The sequence below is a fragment of the Dromaius novaehollandiae genome, chromosome 18 (genome assembly GCF_036370855.1).
Source record: "Dromaius novaehollandiae isolate bDroNov1 chromosome 18, bDroNov1.hap1, whole genome shotgun sequence".
NCBI lineage: Eukaryota > Metazoa > Chordata > Aves > Casuariiformes > Dromaiidae > Dromaius > Dromaius novaehollandiae.
In genome coordinates, this window is record NC_088115.1 from 2494784 (window position 1) to 2522659 (window position 27876).

At 48.9% G+C, this 27876-nt stretch overlaps 1 protein-coding gene and 1 long non-coding RNA gene across 2 annotated transcripts; both read left to right on the top strand.

Moving 5' to 3' along the window:
• The first annotated feature begins 1352 nt into the window (after window positions 1-1352).
• Window positions 1353-8671, top strand: LOC135330240 (uncharacterized). Its single transcript, XR_010392117.1, has 3 exons — window positions 1353-1457; window positions 2167-2423; window positions 7512-8671. It is a non-coding gene; the product is annotated as an uncharacterized LOC135330240 (long non-coding RNA).
• A 12853-nt stretch (window positions 8672-21524) lies between these two features.
• On the top strand, window positions 21525-23146 carry UTS2R (urotensin 2 receptor). Its single transcript, XM_026120556.2, has one exon. The coding sequence runs from the start codon at window positions 21577-21579 to the stop codon at window positions 22723-22725; it is 1149 nt and encodes a 382-aa protein (XP_025976341.1). The 5' UTR covers window positions 21525-21576; the 3' UTR covers window positions 22726-23146.
• The last annotated feature ends 4730 nt before the right edge of the window (window positions 23147-27876 follow it).

A 27876-nucleotide genomic window follows, 5' to 3' on the forward strand; every position in this document is an offset into this window, starting at 1 on the left:
ACAGCTGGACAAGGCAAGTGGGTGCCGTGAGAGACCAGTGTGCCCATCCCTTGCTGGCCCAGGGGTGAGTTTGGCAGCCGGGACTGCTGGGTCATCGTGCTGAGGACCTTCCTCTGCCCCTGCCTTCCTGGGCGCCTCCAGGCAGAAGTCCCTGGCACCAAGGGTCCAGCATTGCCTCGCACTGGGGATTGCGTGTCCTGAGCTCCCGGCTCCTGGCTGGGTGAAAGGGCTGGAGCTGCTCAGGTGGCCATGCAGAGTGTGTATGTGCATGTGCGTCTCTGTGTGTGTGCAGGTGCGGAATGGGGGTGAAAGTGGTCCCTGCAGGGGAGGGGCCTGGGGCTGTCCTGAGCCTGGGCGACTCCTGTGGGCACTGCGCCATCCTCTCGCTGCTGTGGGAATCTTGTCCCTGTTTCCCTAGCAGGTGGTCACCCTTTGGCATGCACACCTGAAAGGATAGGAGCCTTGCTTAGAAGTGGGCAGAGGTGTCCGTGCAGTGTCCTTGCAGCTCAGCTCTGCAGCTCCCGTCCTGTGGAGCGCCTTGCGTGTTGCGAGTTGAGGTAGCAATCTGCTTCATCTCACCTGCACTTGTCACCTCCCTGGTGGGCAGCGTGCTGAATGGTCGTGAGCTTGCTGACTTGGAGCCTGACAGCTCTTGGCCTTGCTTTCCAGAGATGGTCACCATTTGGGACAGCATGTCAGAATACGTTCTAGAGCACTTGGCACAGAATGAGGTGCATCTTGTGTCCTGTTCCTCCTCTCATGAAACCCTGACAGTTTGCCTTGTCCTGACATCCCTGTGCCATGCAGTGCCATTGCTTCCCTCCCCTGAGAAGAGCAACAGCACCCCCGCACAACACTGCCCTGGACAAATGGGCCACAGGGCATCTTCTCTGGCTCCAGAGGTAACAGTGAAAGTCCAGCCAAAGCAGACGAGAGTGTTCAGCCCTTTTGGGACCTTCTCTCATCTCCAGAGCCAGTGTGGAAAGACCAAAGCCTGGTCCCCGTTTCAGAGTTTGTCCACGCTGTTGGAAACCCCTCCGCCTGTGTGTCGAGGAGCAATGTTGTCTCTGCTGTTGCTTTTCCCAAGAGATTTTTGGGGAGAGCAGAGGAGCAAGAGCAGAGAAAGATCTGCAGGATGTGCTTGCTCTCCAAAGCTTTCCCAAGTGCCCCTTCTTACCCGCTGCATGGTAGGGGTGGGCAGGGCACAGAGCAGCAGCCCCATGCTCTGGCAGGTCATCGGTCAGCTTTTTGGCCTCCAGGATACTGATGCTTGTTCCTTCTCTCCCTCCGCTGTTCTCAGGGTGTCAAGGTATTAGGAGTGGGCATATTCTATGTGCTTAAAGACCATGAGTGCACCGTGAACGGCGAGGTTTCCATTGTTCAGAGACCCATGTTTCGTTTATTGGAGGTTGCTACCAAGGAATACCAGGCCCATTGCGCTCAAGCAGACGTTCCTGGTAAGAAGACAGGTTAAAAGCTTTGCCTGCCCTTGCGCCAAGCTTGAGGTGCACGCAAACTGCTCCAAAGACATGACCGAATGCCTCAAACGGAATGCCTGAGAACAACTTGGGCTTGTTCAAGCTGCACAGGCCAGCCAGAAGCAACTGCTCAGCGGGGCCCCCTGGGCGTCCTTTCCTAATAATAGGCCTCCAGCTGGGTGCATGGGAGAGGTAGGACGCTGACCCCAAAAGTAGAGACATCTGCTGGCTACGAGGGGGCAGGGGGCAGAAGAATCCTTATGGGCTGCTGTGCTGCCCTTGCACTTTGCTTCTTCCTTGCCTCTATTGACATGGCATAGGCTTAGCCAGAGTGCATGTGCTGTGGGCACAGTCACAATGGCCCAGCGCCATGCACTTTGTCATGGGACCTGCACCTATCTGCCCACCTTGTCCTGCCCTCCTGTGAAGTGTTCATACCGGACGGTCAGTTTTCTTCTTTTGCTTCCTGCTCTGGCAAAATCCCTGCTGCCCCCTGAGCCCCTCAGTTTGCAGAGTGCTCTGGCTCTTCCCAGAAGGGACTCCCTAAAACCCTCCCAGGGGCTGCAGCAGAGGATTCAAGAGCCTGCTCGGGAGCAGCAGCGTCTTGCCAGAAAGTGTTGTCCCCTTGTTATTGGAGCCTGCTGCCCTGCTGCAGAGGTGACTTTGTTCCTCTTTTGCTGCTCTCTAGCTGATGTAAGAATCGTCCCGCTGAGGTGCAAGGAGCTATCGGTGTGCGCCCACATGCCTTTTACAACAGTGCAGGGTTGCATAAATGAGACTGCGATGGCATTCTTCCAGGCCATCTCAAAAAGGCAGGACGTGGACTTTACCTTCAAGGCCATTGGCATTCTCTCCATCCAAAACAAGGAAGTGACCATGAGACTTTATGAGGACTTTCTCCTCACGGTGGACGGCACTGGAAAGCTGCTGGAAGCCCTTCTCAGGGTAAGTCGATCACTTCCCTGTGCTATGCCAAGTTCTTCTGGACACCTGTCAAAAGATGACTGAACTCATTGCTGTTGGTCTGCCAGGACCTTCCCGGCCAGCGGGTCAGTCATGCTCTCCAGCAACGCCAACTCTCTCTGGCATCCTCCTCTCATAGGCAGTGGTCTGGGTGACCTAGGAGAACGTAGGATGAGCTGCCCTGCGTTACGCCAAGGCTCCGGCTAGCCCAGCATCCTGCTGCCTATGCTAGAAATGAGAATGGCGAGGCTTTTATGGGCTCCCAAGTAGGTAGTTTTCTGGGGAGAGAGTCTATGACACAGGCAGGTGTCTGTGGCACTCTGGTGCTGATGAGCCCTTCCCGGTGTCCCTGGAGGCCCGCCAGCATGTAAAGGGTTCTTCTGTCACACGCATACCTCCACACACTGCTTGGCATGCTCAGCCTGACCCAGCCTGTCTCCTCATCCCAGCCCAATACCCTTGCTCAGCTCTCTCGTGGGGCCTGTCCTTCAGCCCAGGCTTCCACATGTCCTTCAGCAGCTGCAATGTGAAGACAGTCAGAGCTGAAGCCCTCGCTCTTTCCGAGGGGCAAAAGATTTGCTCACAGGGACACAAGAAGGCTGTAGGCCAGCCACTGGTTTCCAGCCCTGCCTCATGCCTGGTTCAACGGATTTGTACAGGCCTGTGTTGGGCTCTACAGCCTCATATGGGTATGTGCCAGGCTCTACAGGCTCCTGCCAGGTTCTACAGCCTCGTACGGGCATGTGCCAGGCTCTACAGGCTCCTGCAGGGCTCTACGGGCTCCTGCCAGGCTCTTGCTGGGCTCTATGGGATTGTAGAGGCCTGTGTCAGTCTCTATGAGCTTGGACAGGTGCCTGCCAGTCTCTTTGGGCTACTACAGGCCTGTGCTGGGCTCTACAGGCTCCTACAGCCTGTGCCAGGCTCCGTGGGCTTCTATGGCCTTGTGCCAAGCTCTACAGCCTTGTAGGGGCTCCTGCCAGGCTCTACAGGCTCATACAGGCTCATGTCAGATTCTATGGCCTCATATGGGCATGTGCTGGGCTCCACAGGCTCCTGCAGGGCTCCTGCCAGGCTCTGTGGGCTCGTACAGGCTTGTGACAGGCTTTACAGGCTCATACAGGATCATGACAGGCTCTATGGGCTTTTGCAAGCTCCTGCCAGGCTCTACAGGCTTGTACAGGTTCATGTCGGATTCTGTGGCCTCATACAGGCATGTGCTGGGGTCTATGGGCTCCTGCCGGGCTCCTGCCAGGCTCTGCGGGCTCGTATGGGCTTGTGACAGGCTCTACAGGCTCATACAGGATCATGACAGGCTCTATGGGTTCATCCAGGTTAGTGCTGGGCTCTGCAGGCTTGTATGGGCTCATGCCAGGCTCTACGGGCTCATACGGGCTTCTCCGTGGCTCTGTGGGCTCTCAGGGCCTCACGCCAGACTCTGGGTTCCTTCAGCCTGTGCCACGCTCTACAGGCTTGTACTGGCTTGTGCTGGGCTCTGTGGGCTCACATGGCCTCGCGCTGGCCCGTACAGGCTCATACGGGTCCATCCCAGGCTCTACGAGCTCATGCGGGTTCATACCAGGCTATATGGGATCATACAGGCCTGTGCCAGGCTCTACGACCTTGTACGTGCGTGTGCCAGGCTCCATGGGCTTGTACAGGCTTGCGCCAGGCTCCACAGGCTCATATGGGCTCCTGCCATGGCCTCCGGGTTTGTACGGGCTCCTGCCAGTCTCTACAGGCTCATTCAGGCTTCTGCCAGGCTCTGTGGGCTCATATGGGCCTGTGCCGGGCTCGTATGGGCTTGTACAGGCCTGTGCCAGGCTCTACAGGCTTGTAGCCTCTCATGCCAGGCTCTATGGGATCATATGAGTCTGTGCTGGGTTCTACGGGCTTGTACAGGCTCATGCTGGGATCTACGGGCTCACACGGGCTCATGTCATCCTCTACAGGCTCCTACAGGCCCATGCCAGGCTCTATGGCTTCATAGGGGCTTCTGCCTGGCTCTATAGGCCTGTATGGGCTCGTGCCAGCCTCTACGGGCTCGTATGGGCCTCTGCCCCACTCTGCAGGCTCATATGGGTTTGTGCTGGGCTCTACAGGCTCATACAGGCTCATACCAAGCTCTACAGGATCGTACATGCTTATCCCAGGCTCTGTATGATTGTACAGGCTCGTGTCAACACCTACGGGCTTATACGGGCCTGTGCTGAACTCTACAGGCTTGCATGGGCTCATGCCACATTCCACAGCCTCAAACGGGCTCCTGCCAGGCTCTACAGGCTCATACAAGCTCACGGCAGCCTCTATGGCCTCACACAGGCCTGTGCTGGGCTCTACAGGCTCCTCCCGGGCTCTCTGGGCTCATACGGGCTCATGACAGGCTCTACGGGCTCATACGGGATCATGATGGTCTCTATAGGCTCATATGGGCTTGTGCCGGGCTCTACGGGCTTGTATAGACCTGTGCTGGGCTCTACAGCTTCGTACAGGCTCCTGACAGGCTCTACAAGCTCATTTGGGCTCCTGCCAAGCTCTACGGGATTGTATGGGCTCCTGCCAGGCTCTATGGGCTCGTAGGACCTCATGCCAGACTCTGCGGGTTCATACAGGCCTTTGCCAGACTCTACAGGCTCATATCACTCTATGCCAGGCTCTACAGGCTCATAAGGACTCCTGCCAGCTTCTGTGGGCTCGTTCTGGCTCAAGCCTCGTTCTATGGGCTCGTACAGGCCTGTGCCCAGATCTATGGGCCTGTACAAGCTTGTGCCAGGTTCTCCAGGCTCATATCAGCCTGTGTCAGGCTCAATGGGCTCATATGGGCTCCCATCACACTTTACAGGCTCGTACGGGCTCGTGCTGGGCTCTCAGGGCTTGTAGCAGCTCCTGTCGGGCTCTACAGGCTTGTTCAGGCTCATGTCAGGCTCTACGGCATCATACAGGCTTCTGCCAGGCTGTATGGACTTGTATGAGCCTGTGCTGCACTCTACAGGCTCGTACAGGCTCATGTCAGGCTCTACAGGACTGTACAGGCTTGTGCCATGCTCTGCAGGCTTGTTTGGCCTTATACCAGGCTCTAGGGGCTCGTACTGGCCTGTGATGGGCTCCATGAGCTCTTATGGGCCTGTGCTGGACTCTACATCCTCATATGGGCCTGTGCCAGGCTCTATACACTTGTACAGGCCCAAGCCAGGCTCTAGAGGTTCATGCCAGTCTGTGTGGTCTTTTATGGGCATGTTCTGGGCTCTGTGTAGGGGCTTGTTCTGGCCTCTACAGGCTCATACAGGCTCATTCCATGCTCTACAGGTTCATATGGGCTCGTGCCCAGCTCTACAGGCTCACACGGGCTGTGACAGGCTCTATGGCTTATATGGGCCCTTGAAGAGCTCTCATGGTTCATACGGACTCCCACTGGGCTCTACAGGCTCATATGGGCTCATGCTGGGCTCTACAGGCCTGTACTGTTCTGTGCTGGGATTAACAGTCTTGCATGAGCTTGCGTCCAGCTCTGCAGGCTCGTGCCACGCTCTACGGGCTCATGCCAAACGCAGCCAAATGGTAAGACACAAGCACCATTAGTTTATTCTTATCATTATTACTGAGACCTTTTTTCCCCCAAAACAAGACTATATATTTCATAGTATTTAGTAATCTAAATTTAGTAATTTCATAGTAATTAATTTGAGGCGATTCAGAGAGTCAGGGAAGGCCATGACGTGTGCACCAGGGATGGTTGCAGCGTTGGGGACGTGTCTTGTTCCTCCTGCAGGGTGCTGCAGCAGCACAGGGACATCACTTGTTGGCTGAGCCTGGTGCAAAGGGCAGCTCGTGAGAAGGACTAGCAGTGAAGAAAAAATGATTTTGAAAGGGAAATGCTTGACACTGCTACAGGTACCATCTAGCACAGGCAGCAAATTCAAAAAGATTTCCTTCCCTTCTGATCAAGTGAAATGCAGTTGGTTCCCATGGATTTCAGTACCCAACTGAGAAATAAGGAGCTCTTGCTCTGCTGCAAGGGAAAAGCACTGTCAGATGTTGCAGTCATGCAGAGAAACGGATCAAATTATGTGAGTGCCCTGAGGGGACTGGTACTCACTCAGACAGGCATTATGGCAAGCACAGGTCACTGAAAGCCTGCCTGCAGAAGGTTGTGGGATACCTAATTGCAGTGATTCACACACCACTGATAAAGGCAGGCAAAAGTAGCATAAAACCACTATGATTCTTAAATGGGCATTTTTCTTAGAGCTAACATTTGAGGTGTTTAAAGGCTCACAACAATGGGCTGTGCACCCACAATTCATGTTCATCACCATGTGCTGCACCACAGAGCCCAGTGTCTCGCATTTTTGTAGGACACAAACAACTTGCAAAAATTCTAGCTGTTCAAGAGCATCCTGCCAAACCCATCCACATGGGCTCATCCACAGCCCTGACCTTTGACATTTCAGCCTGAAGAACTATTTGGTTCAAAACATTCTGCTAAGGATGTGAAAATGGTACTGGCTCCGCAGAAAGAGCTAGATTGGGGTTATAGAAAAAGGAATCGTGAAGATTTAGGGAGGTGGCACGTGAAAGTGTGGGATGTGAATAGCCAAGCAGGCACTATGGAAGAGTGCAGCACACAGAGCCCAGCAGTGTGGGATACTGGCCTGTCACTGCAAACACACATCTGAAGCAATCTTCTCTCCCCCATCTGCATAGCAGGCAGGCTTTCACAGTGAAATAAGAGTGGCTTGAAAACAGCTTTGGTGTTTAAGCATGAAAATGAAGCCCCTCACTTCCCTGCAAACTTCTTTGTTTGTACAACCCCGCCGATGCTAGAGAATGAGTCAGGATCACAAACGCTACAATAAAACAGGAGGCAGCCCAGGTGCAGTTGGAACAGCAACCCCCAGTGATGAAAGCTTGGTGCTGCAGCTGAAAACTGCATCCCACACCATCCTCATGAGGATTGAGAAGTGACGTGCTCAAAGTCTGGAGACACAGAAAAAAATCTGCTGTTGATTTCTGCATGGAGTGATATTTTTTATTATTATTGATGCAGGTGTTTGTACCTTGTTCCATTTACAGCCTGAAAAGCAAGGGATGTGCAAGGCATGCTGCTCCTTTTGGCTCTCCAGCAAAACAGCTGTGGCTTCAACACCTCTTCCAAGATCTAAAAATATTATACTCTGCAGCCGCACAGCATCAAAAGGCAGCAGCACATTTCAAAGGCTGTTTCCTAGCCCACTGGGAACAGTCTGTTTTGAACATGAAGATTTTACAAGGCCTCCAAATGTGCAGCAATGGTGCAATAAAAATGTCCTGAAGCCACTAGGGCATTTTATGCTGCAGCTTCACAGTGACTTTTACGCTGTGGCTTTGTGGTGACTTTTTGCTGCTGCTGCTGGAAACTTTTCCGTGATAGGGAGCAGCTGGGCTCAGCTACTGCTGGGAAATAACAGAGCTGAAGTTAAATGCTTGCCAGTGTGGGAAGGATGCCGTGTCCATGAAGGAGTTCAGTGAGGTGAGACACGTCCTGAGGAGCACTGAATACTCTTGGAATAAGAAGAAAATGATCTAATCTTGCTGCAAGGTGCTGTCAGACTTGGCCTGGAGAGGAGGGGTCCATGCCTCATGCACATCTCACAAATCTATCCAACAACCTCTGACCTCTCACAGCACAAACCACCATGGGTTCCACACACCAGGGCTAGTCCTTGGGGGCAGTTCTCAGCAACCCTAACCCTATTCCAGTCCTCTTTCCTTTGCAGTGTTCAACTACTGGAAAGCCTACTTTAAGCAAAGGGTTATTTGTTTAGGACCAAATCAAGCCAGCAAAAAAGAAATCTGAACAATAAATACGTTCTCCAAATGTGAAACCTGATACCTGCTTCAACCTTCTCCTGGGAACTGGTGTCATTGTAGGAGGTGTTTCCATGCAAATTTCCCTCTAGCATGAAATGTCAATTACTAAACAAATTCCACATCCTTCTTAGGCATCATTTTTAAAAACACAGGAGCGAGCAATGGTGGGAAGGCCGGGTGAGAGAGAGGGCAGTGGTGACTGGCTGCCCCTGAGTGAATGGAAATGAAAGAAGGAAGCAATCGCTTTCAAAGTGAAACAGGTTGCCTGTGTGGGCTGAAGTGCCCGCATCCTCTGCCTACTTGACCCAACTGTTGTCCAAAAAGCGGATTCGTTGCCCGGTGTGCAATAAGCCAATAATTACACACTCAGGAGAGACATTTGTTTATTTATTTCAGAGTTGCGCAAGCCTGGGTGCTTGGTGGTTTCCCACAAATCAAGCACACACCCCCAACTTTTCAAGTAGCATTTATACACACAAATTGCCAGATTTACGACTTTCCCTTTTACACTGATTGGTTAGTGATTTCTTCATTCCCTGGATCCCACCCCTGCTTCTCAAGGTCCTGATCAATTAACACTGCCCCAGCTAGGTCAGTAGGTGTTATCTCCCAAGGCCCTGAGGAAGAAGACATAATCCAGACCCCTTAATCAGCACTGTTTCAACAGTGAGAGGAAGCTTTGCTTCCCAAGGTCCTGGCGCCCAAACAGGCCTTATTTCTCAGCCTTGGCATCCTCCCTTCTGGAGAGTGGGGCACAGGAATGCAGACTGCTTGTAACTCCCTTCTCTTTCCAGCCTGCACCAGCTCTGAGGCCCTTTCTTACCGAACTAGGAGCGCGGCCTAAGGCTTCAGCAAATTTAGCTACTCATGCTAAGCAAGTGTGCAGCTACTCATGCTAAGCAAATTCTGCCTAAGATAGAAGTTATCCAAATCTACCTACTTCAAACATTCTTTCTGAGCTTCTCAGGGTTGTCTTGTAACACAACTTCCTTCAGCTGATTCCTGCACTGCAAAGCTGGTGGGAGGTCGAGTGGCGCTGCCTTCCCACTCAGCAGCCCGGCCCTCTCCCCACTTGGGTGTTTTGTTTCTCTCATCCCAGCCCCTGCACCATCGGCCCACAGGGCCAGCAGTGCGCAGCGGCAGAGCCTGACCATTTTTGTCCCGGTGACTCAGTGGACCCCTGCAGAGGATCCACCCAGCCTGGGTGACACATCTGCTACTGGCTCCTAATTACAGGAAGCAACCCAGGGAGGGCAAAACACTTCATTTTAAAAGCACCTGTCATTTCTGGCACCACTTTTATCTCCAGGTCTTTCTCTTGCAAATAGTTTGCCTAAGGTCTTTCCCAGCTGACTCTGCAGGGACCGTGCAGCCACACACATGGCAGCCGTGGGGTGCAGGAGGTAAATGCACCAAGCTCTGCCTACCTGGGGGCACAAGCTCCATTGCTGCATTTTAAGGAAAAGTGGGTCAGATGGGACTATGGTGCAGCCATCTCTAATGAAGGGGTGTTAGCCACTGCCACTATAGCCACATCATGGAAGAGGCTACCTGCTTCTGGTCAAGAGAGGTCCTGGAAAGACTTGAGGGAAGCAGATGCATCCAAGAAGCAAAGGGCAGCAACCCCACAGCTGGGATCTTGCTCAGACAGGACTCTTGCTCAGAGTCTGGTGACGGTGCCACAAGGCAGAAAAAAAGGACATTAGTGTCTCCTAATACACAGCAATGTGAAATCAGGCCCTATAAATCAGCACTGAGCTATCACTGACCACTAAGAAAAAAATACGCCTCTCAGACTAAGAAAATATATTCCACAGGATTAGAATTTACCATCCGAAAAGCTGCTTTTTAACAGAGAGTTTGAATTAGCATCTATGGCTTCAGAGAGGTGTCCCTCACCCACACACACACTGTGCAACAACTGCCACCACCTCCAGCTCCTTCCAGCTCTACCTCATGCATGCAGAATGGCAAATGCTACCACAGATTCCACCAGACCATAAACTCTATGCAACGATATTTGCTGCCCTTTACATGCCACCAGACAATCTTTCTTGCTTTACATTATATATCCTGTGAGAGGTTTTCAAAAGCTCCAGAAGAAATCTTTGCTGCCAGGCAGGATGTAAAAGCTGCCCTTCATGCTGAGGAAACGCCTAGGAAATAGCAACTGGAGCTTCAGCTGGAAATGGTGGGAGTCTAACTTTCCCCACAAGTCTTCTGGCTCCAAAACACCTTCCCAAATCATCTCTAATTCCCAGCTATGAGGGATGAGGCTGAGAGGTGTGGAATAGCCCCCAAGGAGGAAACTTTCCGTGTCCCCCTACTACAATCACTCTTCTAATACTATCAAAAAGTGTCAGATTGTGACTGGTGTAGAGGGAGATGTGAAATGTTACCCAGGCCAAACCCACTTTTGTGCTGAAGAGGTTTTCTCAAAAAGTGTTTGTAAAAGTGAAGCACTTCATGGCTTTTGGAGGGAAGCAATAACTCCTTCTGGCTAGCACAGTCTGCTTTCCTTCCCCTTTGTAATCTGATTCTCTGCAGTACTTCCAGGAATTGAAAAGGAGGTGGGGAGGTCAGAGGATAAAGAAGCTCAAACAGCATATCATAGACCTTGTTAATAAAAATGTAAATGGGACTGTGCAGACTACGGGGCTGCTATCTTCACAAAGTCATGGAGGATCTGGGAGATTGCCGCGACCTGAAATTTTTAGTGATGCAGCTGTGTGCATGACACATTAGCTACACTAAATGGTGCAAAAGGCTGTCAGCAAAGCCACCAGCTTATTTGAACTATAGCACTGCCAAAATAGCACTAGCACCACCAAAGCCTTTCCAAAGACTGTCTCAGGCTAAGACAAGCCGCCGACTTAGCACAGGTCATCTCAGTCAGGACCCATCTCTCCCACTGCAGTGAACAGCACTTGGCAGGGACATGTTCAACTCAGACAAATCAGCGAGCAGGCATATTAATCACTGATTTTAGATATAACTCACAGCTTATTATGTTTTTGCTATATTTATACAAAATATATGCTATGCTCAGTAGCAAAGATTCCTAGTACCCTTACTTCTGTCTGCTGCAGTTGTCTTGACCCCAGAGAACAACTCTTGCAGTAAAAATAGAAAAGAGATGAGTAAAACTTCTCCTTGGCAGGTCCTGGAGATTTTTTCTTCTTCAGAAATCTCAAGATCCAGGACACGAGCTGTTATGTGAGAATTTCTAACAATCACAAAACACCAAAGAGCTTGAAAAAAAACCAAGCAGAGCAAATGAGTTATAAAGGTTCAAAAAGACAAATGGAAAGATCCTGACATTTTAGACAGTCTTGTAATTTTTAAGGCCTGACTCACTATCTGGGCTTGGAATGATCAACATTGCAGTACAGATAACAGCTGCTGTGCACAAATGTGATGAGTTAGGGGGAAAGCCTGTGAAAACCTGTCCTCCGGTGAGACATTCCTGGTACTCTGATCAAAATCACAATACACTGGTTAGGTCTAATTCTTGTTCCTATCCATACAGTTTACACTTATAAATACTTAGAACAGTAAATGGACTTGGCAAAGCACACTTGTAAAGCCTAAATATATTGTAAATCAATGTTTCAATAAAGTTCTTGTTTGCACTTGTACCAAGGCCCTTTGGCATTTGCTACTGCAGCTCATTTATGAGCACATTAGAAATTTGTAAACAGAGTAAGTTTTACACACAAACAACCAAGAAAGAGAGCTGCTGCTCTGCCTCCCTGGTGGCAGAATTTTTTACATGCAGATGTGGTTTTACATGTGGTGAAGCCACAGTTTGATGTGGTAGTGGTAACACTGAATACCTTCCCTTATGCATTTGAAAAATCAACCCCTAGCACTGTGTTAATGTTGTTCATTGCATTAAATTTCATACCAGAGTAACACAGAGCACTATGACTGAGTGAACTGTCACTGAGTGAATTTGGGTACAACTCCAATCTGCACGCTGTAGTGCTTTTCTGTCCCTTCTCGCACGCAGCGACAGCCTTATTTAGACATCCTGCCACTGTGCAGTAAGGATCTCCTTTAATTTACCAGGCTCCAGGACTGTGGAGGCGCAGGGCCAGCCTCTGACCAGACAGACCAGTCCACAGCACAAGGCAAGCCCGTTTGTTCAGTGGAGGGCAGGAATACACCTATGCAAAGCCTCAATATGCCAGCACACTGATTTTCCAAGTGAATATCCATTCCCTGCATCCAGGACCTAAAGACAAAGCAGAATCACTTCATTTAGGCTGACAGTTGCTCAAGGCCAGCTAGTTCCAGGCAAAGAAAGGTCACCAGCCTCCTGCATCTCAGCAGCAGCCACTGCAGGCCATATCTGCTATATAAATACAGCTTCCTAACAGGCTCACCCCACCAAGGCTTCCCTCAGCCATACCCTGAGGGCAAGATAAGTGGTTCGCAAATGGAAGCCAAATCTTGAACGAGCCCCGACTACCTGTGACAATTCCATTTGTGCCCTAGCCAGCTACCAAAGCTTAATAAACTACAAGGAAGTAATAGCTTGGTCAGAGAGCATTTAACACCGGCAGCACTGGAATAGGAAGGAAGAAGCACCTATATGAGATGCCCAGGTTATCATGTCCCACTAGGGCAACCAAACAGCAGGATGGATGAATGGATGGACGAGGGATGGAGGAGAAGAGGCAGTGGCCATTTGTTCAATAGCACAGAGTTCTTCAGGATGTAGAGATGGATTTGGGGGAGGGCAGAGGGGAAGAGAGATTAAGGGAGCTGTAACTCTCTCTTACACCCACCACCAAGGTGCTCTGCGTCATACCTGCTGGTCGGAGGCTCCCCTCCAGCCTTTTGCAGAGTACAGCAGGATTTGGCATGCAGTTTCATGGTGATGCCAATTTAACAGCTCTGCAATGTGCCTTGCAGGTTAGACAAGGGACAAATTCACCTGTCTGGTAGGTGCCCAGGGCACTCAGCCAGCAGCATCCAGATGTCTTGCCAGGGAGCAGGGAGCTGGAAAAGGCTGCAGGAGTCAAATGCTCTGCAGGACATGTAGGCAACAGATCTCCTTATGGTGAAGACCCTGTGCCCCAGTGGGCAGAATGACGTAGAAGCTGGTAGATCCGCAGCTGCCTGAAGGACATGGTGCTGCTCCCTCCTCAGGGAGCTCTTGCGATCCTCAGCTGCTGTGGAAGAGCCCCAGCTCCATTTCCCCAGAGACTGGCAGCACCCGGCCAAGCTCAATGCCCATGCCCAGAGCCAGCCCCAAACCAATGAATCCTCCAGCATAGTGAAATCCTCACCATCCACACGTCAAACACCAGATGCTAAATCAGATTCTCCAGTGTCTCGGCTTCCCTGCCTCCGCACTGGCATAGGCAGCACTCCTGTGCCCACGGCAGGCTCTGGGGTGACTTGCTGAGACTCAGCTTGGACTGCGGATGTCAAGGGCTGCTGAAATAGAAGCCAAATGATCCCACTCACTCGTTTCACACAGGAAAACGAATACCATCCAGTCTGCAGTCTGGAGTTCAGGGCTGGAGTCAGATCAGCTGCGGAGATGGAATAACATCACCTCCTAATATGGTTTGTCTGTAGAGTGTGCCTAACCCAAGGGCAGCCCAGAGTTTCCTCTGCTGGATGGTGCAATCAGCACTGAGGAGAGCAAGAGGGGCAAAAGTAGGTGCCCACCTACCCTTCCCTTCCCCAGGAGGAAGCAGAAGCCCCTCCATCCACCCAGAGCATCCAGCACTGAGGCCGCAGAGCTTTGCTGAGCTCTGCACCTCTATCCCACCATCATAGTGCAGCGATCCCACCAGCAGCTCCCTGCAGCTCGCCACACCACTGCTGTGCACGAATTGCATCCTGACCCTGTGCGCCTCCCAGGAACAGGCACCTGAGCCTGGAGGAACCCCTTGCATCATGGAGCCAAGTCTTAGACCACATAGTTATACGAGTGGTTTAGCCCACGTGTTCAGCAAACACCCTGCCCCACCGTGCTCACATATGGACCACAGAGCACTTCCCAGCACCCTGTAACAGGCTTCAGAGCTAACAGGAGACCAAAAACCATAACTGTCGTGCCACAAGAACAGAGGTGAATTCTATGGTCTTGAAGAGGTTCATGCAAGAGCAAGGGATTTATTACAATGATATTCAGGAGCCTAACTGGCATACTGGCAACTTTGGCATACGCTGTTCTTTCCATCCCTTCAGCACCCACTTCACAATGCTCCAGAGCAACAGAGTTTGTATGTGATTTTTCTACAATCCTAGGGAGTCATAACTTGAGCCCTCTGCCTTTTCCTACCTGAACATCAGGACACCAGTAGGGAACATCTGGATTGCTTGCCCTGCCCTGGACAGTAACACTTTTTTTAGGCCAGAAACATCACAGAACTTGCTAGCTACAAATTCATTACAGCAGTCTCAGCTGCATTTCAGGGCATGCAATTTACCCCTGGGCAGGGGGAGCAAGTTTTTAGCAATAACTAAATCCTCCAGCACTGGTAGAGGACTCAGCGAGAGATGAACACCCTCTGTGAGCAAAGCAGCTATAAACCCAATATCTGTGTAAAGGAATCTGGACGGTGGAAAACAAGCTGCTTATTTCAGCCCCCAGTGTCTCGCTTTCATGCAAAGCAGCCAAGAGCAAATCAAAACTGACTCGTGAAGGACAACTGAAGTTTCATATTGCAAAAAAACAGGAAGAAAGGAGACCAAAATGCCAAAAAAGTTGAATGAAGTCTCCAAATGTGTTGGCTAAGTTTGAGTGGCTCTTTGGCTGACAAGGGCAGGTAGCAGGAAGGATGAAAAAAGCAAGCCACCAACAGGCAGCACATTCCCAAGGTCAGGACCTGGCTGGGAGTTTGGATATCACATTTGTACATGCCCAAGCCCCAGTCTAAGAAGAAGAGGTGACCCAGGGGCTGCCATGCCCTGCATGGCAACAAACAGTCCTTTCACTAATGCTCTTTCTCAGAGGCGGTTGCCGTTTCCGTGTGCTCCCGACTGCGGCTCCAGGAAGGACCACAGCTCAGTGCTGAGCTCCGCAGCCCAGGTGCTGCCGGCTTGGCAGCAAAGAATGTAGCAGTGGAGGGCTGGTCACACTGCAGGTACCTAAAGGGTGGGCAACTGCAGGGAAACATAGCCCCTGGAGCTGTAATCCCATCCCCGCACCAGCATCTCACACCTTGTAATGTGCAGCCCATTCGCCCCAAAGGCACGTCAGAAAAGCTGACCTTGTGCTCCTGCAAGGAACTTCTACTCGCATTTTACAGAAGAAGAAATTGAGCCCCAGATAGGAGAAAGGATTTGACTGAAGGTGTTGAAGAAGAGCCTGCTTCTGACTCCATCTCTGTGAGATGCATGGAGAAAGACAAGTGATATTAAGCTCCACCGAGACCTAGGTTAAATCCACATCGGCATCCATGATGCTGCAAATGCTTGGTCTTCCTTGGGCTGATCCCAAAGTCAGGGACAGTTTCTCAGAAGCTAATCTGAATCTCTGTGCTGCCATGATAACAGTTGTAGTGAAGATGTATACTATGTCATGCCTGCTTCAGGTATTAACGGGGGTTGTGCACAGACAGGAGTTCACCAAGTCAGAAAAATGGGAATCATGTCTTACCCCGAGCTTGCACATGTTTCTAGAACTGACCAGACCAAGAATGGGGACACATACATAAAATTTTTTCTCTTCATCAGTTTTAGTTGCATTTGTACAAGCTGTTCCCTGCACAGAGGGAGCAGCACTTTATTACATTTTTAAAGTGTGATATGTAAGCAAACTCATACTTCCAGCTTGGAGCAGAAGGAAGCCCATTGATAATGACAAATCTGTTCTCAAAACTGCGCTTGCAGAAACTAAGAGTGTCAAATGGGCCCCTGCGCAGACAAGGTGAAGGTGGCAGACAGCCCAGCGGATATACAGCCCAGCTTGAGAGACCCAAGAGGTTTGACTGCTTGAGCGAGGTTTGACTCAGCAACCAAACACAATCAAATTCCCATAGCACTGGCATAAATCCCTATGGCAAAGGGGAGAACAAGTCTTTGCCCCGTATATAATAGAAAAATAATGGTCATTGCCATTGCAGGAACTTCAAAAGGCCCCTATGCAGAAGCTGAGCCTTGTGGCAGTGAATGCTGTATGAACGATGAAACAGAGCTGGCTCATTGCTCAGAGGGCTGGTACCCTCATCCAATATTCACTGTGCAGTTCCTAATCATGTTACAAACAGTGATGGCTAGGACTCCTGTCTATAGCTCTAAAAGCATCTGACAAATCTGAAAAGCCCTGATACTCCAGACACTGGGCGATGAGCGAATGCAACGAATGATCTCTGTTCTGCAGATGAGGAAAATAAGGGGAACAGAAAAAGAGAAAATAAAACCACAAGCAACCCTCAGAGCCAGGGCTGAGAACCTGGCACTGTCCACACTGCTCTCAAATGGCTCTCCAGACATCTTCTCTAATGACTCCAGCAGGGCACAAATGCTTTTTGACTCTATGTGAATCCCGTGTGCCCTAATGGCAGCTCTGTGGTCACAGATATGTCCTAATAAACAAACACACTGGTATAACGTTTTTCAAGCAGTTTAAACACCAAAGATAAAACACCAGGTTGAGACCAACTGGCCCAGGGAACTGAAGGATTAGGCAGAAACCTTCCTATTCTCCCTTGCCTTCCATGTCATGGTTCAAAACCAACTCAATCTCAGCAACAGAGGAATGACAAGTTTGATGTTTTCAGTAGAGCTGGAAACTCTCTCCTACTTCCAGTAGAGAAGGAAACATCAGAGGCCTAGAGCAGCCTCTGGACACACCTTCCACATGCTGGAGAACATACCAGCACATCTAAGCCATGCCAAGTGGAGGCACCTACGTCTCAAATAAATGTCACTGATTAGGGAGCAGGGCTTTTGCCTGAGCTAAGTGCATCGGCCCCTCAGCAGGACATGAGAGCTGGGTACCAAGCAAGGCCACCTTTGGGTGCTGAATTCAGGTACCTGCTGGTGACTGTCAACCTGCCATTGATATTGAGGAGAGGTAGGATTCACACCTAACAGCTTTCATCCACAGGCCTACTCTCACAATTCAGAGCTCGGCTCTGCAATCAGCACTCACCATTGCAGTGACCCAGAGTCAACAGGCTGTTCCACTTCCACTGCAGCGAAGCCTGGAGAGCAGCTCGAGAGGCAACGTGGATAGCCGTGGTGCACCCTCATCTTCCCAACCAGCACTTTTCAAAAAATTTACTAGCATCTAGCCATAAAAATGCAGATTTAGAGCTAAGAGCCTTAGATGTTGTTCGGGCACTCAGGCACTATTCAGAGTGCGTGTGCTCTCAGGCTGCACCACGTTTATTCACACAGCAATGAACTGGGTTCACTCTGCAAGAAGAGCTTAGAAGCAGGATGCATCCAAAAGCTCCCAGATGGCAGAGTGTAAAAGGTAGAGAACAACAAAGAAACAATACAGGTATTTAGGGAACAAGCTAGAGAAGAAACTGGCTCTCAGTTAGTGACAAAGATGTAGAAGGGAGCAAGGGACCAGCTTGTGCCACCAGCTGCCACCTTGCAGGAGCACCAAACCGCCCACTTGGAAGAACCACTAATGGTGGTGGCCAGCTGAACGCAGACCAGCAACAAAGCAAGAGGCCTGACCAGCATCTCCCTGATATCCACATCCATCGAGGGCCACCCCAGGAGATGGGCACTCCTCACTTCATGCTGGTGTGAATCAGAGGCTCCATGGAGCTAAAGCAGGAGAAAGATCAAGTCGAGCATGAGCAAACAATCTACACAATATTCAGCTGCTAAAATATTCCTGAGTTTAGCTTAGCCGTTTCTCAGCGCCAGCCCCTTCCTCAGCACTGCTGGTTTTATAGGTGCCTGGTAGCTCTCACTTTGTCTTTGCACTCCTTGAGTATCACTGGGGAAAGGCAACCAGACAAACCCCAAATAACCTGGCTAATATTTTGTTATTGCCAGTCTAAAATATCTCAGATGCTGTCGTGCGTGATACCACCACACAGATTCATTTATTCGTATGCTGTCCAACCCAAATAAACTTTGACTTCACTTTGGAATCGATCACAGCATTGAGAAGCTCAGTCATTTCCATGGGCTGCCAACCCTCCTCAGAGGAATTTAACCCTCCCTGGCCCGACATCTCTTCTCCAACACGACCGTTTTGTTCAGGCAACATTAGACATTTGCACTCTTCTGTGCAATGCAAGGAGGGGCCGGATGGCTTTTCATATCACTGGTCCTGGGATGAAAACAGCAGTGACATGTTGCATTCTCAGCTGGCTCACAGCCAGGCAAGGCGGGCTGGCAGAACGAGTCCCAGCTATCAAAATGCTGCTTCTTTAAAAAGGATCTTCGCTGGCTGCAGTCAAAGCCACGCTATGCCTAACGTCACTGAGTAACAGAAATAGCAGGCGTGAGTTAAGGGAGGAGAATGAGAGTATTAAGAGCGCACAGATTTCAAACATACTTGGCTAGGTAGCACACTCACTTCTTGCCACTGCCTTTCCAGATGCAACAGAGCACCAGGGATCTCTCACTGTCTTCCCACGAAGAAGGATTCTCTTTTCTTCTGGTCTTTTTTTTTTTTTTTTTTTTTTTTTTTTTTTTTTGAGCTACAGTTTTAAGTTCTTTTTAAAATCATCAGATTTATTTTTATTTTATTTCTCATAGGAAACTTCATCTGCTGGATTTAAGAGCAAGGTTTGAGCAGGACAAATTCATTTATGTTTGTAGCTAATGGGTTGTGCATGGTACCCCTGCGTGGTGATACGGTAGAGCAAAAGGCAGGAATGGCTGAGAGAAATGCTTAGACCATAAGATGCTTTAAACTGCTGCTTAGAATAACAAGCTCTTTATTGTGTGTGTGTGCATGTATGTGAGTATATGCATTTATGCATGAGTGCAGGAATGACAGTAGCATTAAAACAATGCAGGGTTTCCTCATTCTATTTAATTTTCCTCCTTGAGGACTGAGGATCTGCCTAGCTGTTGGCTCTGTTTCAAGACAGGTGAAGCATCTGAATGAAGTTAGCAGCTGTAGCAATTTGATGAACTAAGCAAAACGCAGGCTCAGTGGAAGAACAGAGCAGGGAGATGTGGTGTGCTGAGCTCTCTCAGGCACAAGCTGTTACTTAAGGGGCACTGCACAAATGTGCATAGGCGCAGGGCAAATCTGCCCTTCTTCACAGTGCCCAGAGCACAATCAGGGCAGCTGCGAAAAAACAGCACCTGGGCCATGGAAACATGCTGCTGAAAATGAGCTAGCGTGAAACCAGTTGCTCTCGAGAGCAGCATGCGTGACCTGCACTGGGCTTAACTGGAGCATCCTGTGCAGAGCCCTTTGTTCCCAATGGAGTGAGCAGCGACCGGGTGACAGAGGCACTGGCAGTGCCTGCAAGCATCTGTGTCTCCCTAGTTCACGGCGCTTCAGCCGCCAGCACAGCTCATACGCAAATGAGGAGGCACATTGACAAAGCGAGTAATGAGAGAGCAAGTTGGCGCACGGGAAGGCTGACTGCACATGCCCAAAGCCAGAGCGGGAAGGGACCGTGCTGCTCAGTGGGGCAGTGAGGAGGCGGGTTTGGTTTTGCAAGGTCCAGGATAGGTGAGATGCTGGTGAGACTGTCAAAGCTGAGATCAAGAGAAACTGCTCACAGAAGGAGCACTGTCCACTCCAGGGCCGTGTTCAGCCTTTATCCCTTGGCTGTTTGCACTCAAAGGGATGGTGGGATGGGTTCTGTGCACCCCTCTACCAATTGTTAAGTGAGGAGCACTTAATCTCTATGTTGTGGATTGCCCTCTTTTATACAGACTTTTTGCATAACATCTCTATAGCACCAGTCAACCATAGCAGGTTGTAATGGGGAAGGAAGATGAGGACAAGTCATGAAGAAGATGACCACTGTCCAACCTCTAGCGCTGTAGTGGTTACACTGTCAGGGTCTTTGGTATATGTACAGCCAGAGCAGGGCCTAATGCTGTAACCCTGCTGCCGAGGAGCAAGTGGGAGGAAGGGCAAACAGGTCAGAGCTGATGTGGAGGCAAAGGGATACTGAATTCATTGGGAAAAGCTGCAAAACTTGCCAAATTCCCATGATAAAACAAACCCAACCTGCCCAGCAGAATAAGGCATAGGGAAATACTTGCCTGCTGAGCACTGCAAGGATAAGGCAGCCCAGGACCCCTTCTTGCAACATTTTTTCCATAAGAATAGGCAATTTGAGTTTCATAAAACACGTAGTACAAATGCAGATCTATGTGCAGGTTGGCACAAACCTGTACTGTACCTTAAAATTCTAGCATTTTAGGTACTTCTTCATTATTTTTCTCAGGCAGGTCTGATCTCCATTTGCCTACGCATAGAGCCAGCGTACAGTGTTAGGCTTGAGCTAAACAAAAGCTCCAGCATATGAAGGGCTACTACTTGCCCTGAATGTGCAGAGCAAGCACGCAACTCTGCATAAGGCTGTTTAGGCACATTCACAGACAAGCTTGTCGCAAATGTATCTATGAGTCAACACAAGTGAGTATCTGGGGGTTCACAGTAGACAGGGAGCATGAAAAAGAACAGTTTATGCACATAGAGTGCAACTTGCTATATAGATTGAAATGACTTTGTTTTCCATCACTTCACTACAGTTTGAAACTGCAGGATAAGACTTAGCAGGAGCTTCTCATTCAAGGAAAGTTGTTCTGTGGAAACCCTGCAGAAATGCTGTGCAGGACTTCGAGTGTTTCACTGAAACAAAATAGGCATCAGTTTGGCTGCAAATGGAAAGTCAAGGTTTGCTTCCCCTTTTCTGGTGTCTTGGACTCCTTCACGTTAAGAGCTTAGCAAGTGCCAGGTCACCAAGGTTTAAGCAATCACGCTGATAGGTCTACAAGACACCATATGAATCTAGGAAGGATGGTTTTTTTTCTCAACCCCAAACTTTGAGGATTGCAGCAAGTGGTTCCAAGGATCTGCACAAGTGTTTTGTTGAGTAGCCTCAATGCAGAAGACCCTTGGTACCTGCAGACAGTGCAGATATGTACTCAGGACAGGTGACTTCTGGATGATAAATTCTATTGCTCTGCCAAACTTCTAATATGTTGGTTGCTGATATCTTTCCTCTAGTGGAGAAAACAGATCATCTTTGGATGAGAACCTGCTAAGAAATGATTTACAAGCTCCCAGCAGTCACATTTCTCAGAGCAGAAAAAACAGATCTGCAGACCCCTGTGTCATGAACAAAGCATCCAGTATTAAAAGGCCAGGAGGATGTCCCTAACCGACAAGCTGGAGAGCCACTTTTCAGCAACTCCCTACATGATCACGGACACAAGCGATGGTGGCCTGTTCAGAATCAGACCCAACACCTCCATCAATGCCACCTGGGACAGTCCTCCAGCTGTCAGTTCCATGGAGGACATGATTGCCATCTGCACCATTGGGACGATCCTCTCCCTTATGTGTGTAATTGGGGTGACAGGCAATGTCTACACCTTGCTAGTTATGTGCCATTACTTGCGATCATCTGCCTCCATGTATATTTACATCATCAACCTTGCGCTGGCAGACCTGCTTTACCTTCTCACCATCCCCTTCATTGTTGGAACCTACTTCATTCAGAAATGGTACTTTGGGGACATTGGCTGTCGCATCCTCTTCAGTCTGGACTTCCTCACTATGCATGCCAGCATCTTCACCCTCACAGTCATGAGCACAGAGCGCTACTTTGCCGTGCTGAAGCCCCTGGACACAGTGAAGAGGTCCAAGAGCTACCGAAAAGCCATTGCTGTTGTCATCTGGCTGGTGTCACTGCTGCTCACCCTCCCGATGCTCATCATGATCCAGCTGGTGCAAAGAGACAACAAAAGTATCTGCCTGCCCACCTGGAGCAAGCTGTCCTACAAAGTTTATCTCACCATCCTTTTTGGTACCAGCATCGTGGGCCCAGGGGTAATCATTGGCTACCTCTACATCAGATTAGCTAAGATTTACTGGGTGTCACAAACAGCATCCTTCAAGCAGACCAAGCGGCTGCCGAATCAAAAGGTGCTCTATTTAATCTTCACTATAGTGCTGGTTTTCTGGGCTTGCTTCTTGCCTTTCTGGATATGGCAGCTCCTCTTCCAGTATTATGAATCCTTCCCATTGTCTCCCAAGGTGATGAAGAACATTAATTATCTGACAACCTGCTTAACCTACAGCAACAGCTGTATCAACCCCTTCCTTTACACCCTGCTCACCAAAAACTACCGGGAATACTTGAAGAACAGGCAACGGTCTCTTAGCAGCAGCAGTGGGTACTTCCAAAGGAGGAATCGATTTCAGAGAATTTCGGGGAGATCCCTTTCCACAAGCAGTCAGCACTGCACAGAGACATATGTTCTTGCTCATGCTCCTTTGGGAAACAGCAGTGCCTGAAGGTAAAATATATCCCCAAGAACAATCAATATTGACTTCAATGTTGCTTTGATTTAAAGTGTACATTGTAAAGGCGAGGCCTTAGCAGATCCATAATGTGCACACATTTAGTCCAGAGGCTGTGCCATACGTCTCTTCTCATTTCCTTCAGTGCCACTGATTTGATGCTAGCAACACTCAGCTGAACATCTATCTAAATAGCCTTGTATCTTTATATTTTATAGTGTATGTCTCCTCAAGTAGCCATCAATAATGAAAGCCTATAATAAGGCCATGATTTTTAATGGTATCTGCTGTCTCACAGAGTTAAAAATTATGTTATTTTGTGAATGGCTGTAGTTTGTTCTTTTTAAAGCAGTAATGCTCAATTAGTAGTTGTATGAGGACTGAAAACAATGAAATAAAGACAAAGCAGCTGATGTTTGTGACATGCAATCCAGTTTTAGTTTGGGGTAGAACTGGACAATTTGGAGGAAGAATATCCAGGGACATTTACATCCTGGTTTTGGTCTCATTCACATTTACTCATTCACATCTTACACTAACATGTATGCACTGGACTTGATTTTCCTTCCACACAAGTGTCCGTAGTAGAGTTACTCCTGCAGCATGCTGGCAGGTGTGTTAACGCAGGTAGACTTCCCCGTGACAGTGCCACAGTCAGGAGATACTCAGCATCCTCTAACACGCTGACCCTGAACACATGAGCACCCCTGGTGGGGAGAATGTTGTCTGTCCCCCACAAACATTTCCTTTGTCAGAATATCTCCAAGGAAGACTCAGAAACTTCTAAATTTGTTATTCTCAGGACATCCACAAACATCCAGCAGAGAGACCAGACCTATGTCGCACAGTCCAGGTGGGGAAAGGAAGAGGGGAATGGGCAAGGAGACAGGATCTCCAGCTGGCAGAGCTGCACTAGCAGGAGTCCCTAATATCCTCAACTATAAAAGCGAAAGTTCCCTATTAATGAGATAACTTGTTCTGTTCACAGGGGATGGTTTTGCTTTACTGCCAGCAAATGTGAACATAGCCCTGTCTACACCAGGAATGCTTTGCCTGTCCTGGCTTTCTCTGATGATAAAGCTTCATTAGTAAAAATATACCCTCCCTGATATTTGGCACTTCTCCAATGTGTCTAAAAGTACCTTTTCAGGGATGGTGCCAACATCAGAGCAGGAGTCCTTTGCTTGCATTAGACTTGTGGCCTCATTAGCAAGGACACAATGATTGCAGCCTGCAACACCAACAAAACTCTAACCACGTTACCGAATTAGAAGCAAATTAATGCTTAGGAGCAAACTCGTAAGTGTGGCATGATACTCCATTTTGGCAGCAAACTGCATTTTCTTATAGAGGAACTGAATTCAGCTTTAAACCATCTATTCCCCTTCAGGGTATTTACCTTGCAATTCCCCATGGGGACAACAAAAGCTCTGCTTCCAGCCTACCTGGATGATATGCTTGGCTAGATATTGCCTCTTCCACACACAGTCTCAAAGCATGTTATGAAAAGGAAAGGTTCACTGTGTCATGAAGGAGGACTCTCACACACAGTTTAGACATTTAACTGGTGCAAAAAGTGGAACAGCCTCACTTTGTTCCTTACCTCGTCCACACAGACCACACACCACTGGTTCTGCAAGGTCAAGACTCTTTCCCGGCACTCTTCTGGAGGTACAGCACACTGAACAGCAAGTCCTCCTTTACTATTAGCTCTTTCCTGATTATATACTCCCTTATATTTGGCTATTTCCTACACTGAGAATGCTTCAGTAGCCTGCTGACTCCTCAGGCTGGAGTCATGCTAGTCAAAGCATATTAGAGACAGGAAAACGTCATTCACATTGTTTTAGGGAAAGGGGAGCCAATGCATGAGAGGTGAAGAGGCTTCACTTTATTCATGAACCTATGCTATCCATTTATTTATTCAGGTCTTTACCGGGGGACAAAATGCAAAATTTGGCCTCCTACTGAGAAGTCACAATTTCAACTATTCCTTGCCCAGAAATAGCCAGGATCTGAGACAAGCTCAGCATAGGCACTTCCCATTGTTCTGAAGGAAAGCTACTGTGGGTTGAGCCTTGAGAAAATGCAGTCCATCTTTTGTAAAATCAGACAATCAAAAGGAGAGGCTGTTTTCAAAATCTCAACGCATTCAGATTTTACACACCAATGCAGACAATGTAGTAGTGTTACTCAAATACAAGGCAGCAGCTCTGTTGCCAGCGTTAATCAGCCTAACCTCTTTCTCTTCAGCAGGACTGATCAGCATAAACAAGCCCACCACAACCAAAGCATCTCGCATAAAATATCTGTAAAAAAATTATCATGGCTCTATACATGCAAAAAATACAACCTAAAAGCAACGTGAACAATGTGTTGTGAAACCAGGGCCCTTCCAGAAGCCCTGCCATGCCCTGAGAGGTGCTCTGGGCTCAATGTCCACAGCGGGAGATCCTCTTCTGGCACAGGGCCACGTGGCCAGGACTCCCTGCTTCACATGGAGGACATGCAGCCTTCATCCAGGGCTATTGGCTCTCATTTCTTGTTTGAAGCTGGCACTGTGCTTTCAGCAGGGGCTTGCAGTGGGTTGTTAATTCAGCACAACAAAGCCAAGAGAAAAGAAGATATCCACAAGTAAGGGAATGATTGCAGGTGACATTTCCATCAATACTGGCTCATCTTTGAATGATGAGATAGTTCAATCAAGCCTTTCCATTTTCACCCCAGGCTGGTTTTTTTTTAACTCCTTTAACTCCTCAACTCCTTCAAACATTCGCATCCATGACCACTCAGTGCAGGCAATGACAGGGTAATGTAACACCCAGTCTACCAGTAAAAAACAAGGCTCTGAGCCATCCACAAGCAGCATTTGTCTCAACTCTGCATTCCCAACTAACTTCGTGGTGTGTCAGCCACCCTCAAATACCAGAAAACACACGGCTGTCCTGATCCTAAAGCCAAACAGCAACTCATCCACAAGACCTGCCAGGAATAAGTGGCAGAGCCCATGCCATCAGCAAAGTCCAAAGGAGGAGCTGCTTCCTCCAAGACCAAGATGAATTACTTGGTTAACTATAACTGTAAAACAATTATTGCACCCTATTTATTTCCCCTTGCAGAAATTCATTATCAGTCAAAAATCCAAAAGCTAATTGTTGCCTTTGGGTTTGCAGAAAGAGATCACTATAAGTTGAAATCAGTGTGAAAGGGGTGTGTGTACATGTATCTGTGTGCTTGTGTACCCCAGAGCGTGCCCTTACACCTGCGCCCCGTTTGCTCCGCATTTCTACCCTTTCAGCATCCTGAAATCTTAAATCCTCCCCAGCACTTGGCACCCTGCAGGCCAGGTTTTACCAACCAAACTCCAGGTAGGTGAGGTCGAAACTCCAAGTGTTTGCTAGTTTAAGCCAGGGAACATTCAGTAACAGCTTAAGACTTAAACAAACTCTAGCTGTAAATGCATCATGTCCAAAAAGGCCCAGGACACAGATGCAGGCCTCAGCACCTCTGGGGACTGAAACAGGCAGCAAATTACAGCTAGGGCCAGGCAACATTTTTCATCTGGATAATGTCTATGCCAGAAAAAGAGGACATTCATGTTTACCCAAACCATTTGCAAATCTGCCCAAAAATTCAAGAATCCTTCTGGAATTTTTTTTTCTTTTGAACATACTGAATTGCCTCATTTCAGCCTTTAGGAGGCAAAATAGCACAATTTCTCACTTCAAGAAAAAGTTTTACTCCTCATCTTGCTCCAACTTACTTTAAAAAAAGTCTCTCTCATTTTGTTCAAACCACAGGACCCTTGCAAAAAGTCTCGCAGTTCTGCAAGCAGAGAGCAGCCGTTCACCTCATCCGACACCTGCCTGGACGGGGCGGGCGCCCACCCACTCTTGCCCTGCTCCACTTCCAGAGCTGCGAGAGTCACCGGCATGAAGCCTTCATCCACAGCCACCAGGGTGGCTGCAGCCCAGTTTAAGGGAGAGCACCTCTGCAGCCCATGTCCTGTCTAAGCCCCCCTCCTCATCCTCACAGCCTCACTGACTGCAAGGATGAGCATAGGATGGGGCAAACCTGGGCCACCCTCTTCACACTGCACAGGGGTCTCACCTCGCTCCCTGGGAGAACAGCCAGGCCAGTAGTCCTTCAGCTTATCGCTAACCAGCCAGAAAAGCCTTGGCACATGATCGCAGAAGAGTATCTGGACAATAAATCAACATTCAGAGTTTGGGGTCATTTACAGCTGTCAGATGTGCACGTACTGGCTGGGTTAGAAGCAGAGATGCAAGGATGTTTTAGCTGCAGGTCACTAGCTCAATACCTGGCTGGGTTGTGAGGGGTGGGATTTTTCAATCAGTAGCATTTCATTTCTCAAGGGTGCTTGCTAGGAAACTTCTGATTTCAGTGTTTGCTGGGTGGCACTGAAAGGGACGGACAAAGGTTGAGCAGATCTTGGATAGCAAATCCACCCCTTGGCAGAGTTGCCTAGAAGAAATTCCTCTTGCCAGTGCTGCTCCAGTCGCATCAACAGTGGCTGCCACACCAGGATGCCTCAGCTGCAGCACGGCTGCCCCAGCCATGCCTGGGACTCTCCCCATGCATCTCCCAGAGGAGATGCTGCATTAGCACATACCCAGATGGAGTTGGTATTTTTTTCTTTTCAAAATGCAAGATCAAATCCTGAGATCCTCACTCAGGTATTACTCCTTTTTCACATCAAAATTCAGCCATCTCTGATGTGCAGTTGGAGAACTCTTTGGAAAAAAAGTATCTAATCCTCTTCCATATTTGATCAGCTTTGCTTTAAAGCGACACCCAGGTATGCTGAATACTCCCCTAGACCCATCCTGAATCTGGGTGAACTATGGAGATCTACTCCATCTACCTGTTGTATGTGATGCCATATCCTAGAGAAACTGCAAGCTCTAAATGATTCTGATCACCTTTGCATCTCCAAACCCAACATCACAACTGTAAGATGCTTTAGTGCATCTGATTTGCAGTTAAGGATCCTGGTTTAAGAATATCAGAATCTTGGTGGAATTAAGATAATCAAGAAGTGTAATATCAGAGAACAAATTGTGCTGCAAGAACAAAGAGGCATATCTGTAAGTGGGCTAGAAAAGAAGAGGCAGAGCAAAAGGA

Coding starts and splice junctions, on each gene's coding strand:
- UTS2R (XM_026120556.2), top strand. CDS start 21,577: ATGTCCCTAACCGACAAGCTGGAGAGCCACTTTTCAGCAACTCCCTAC.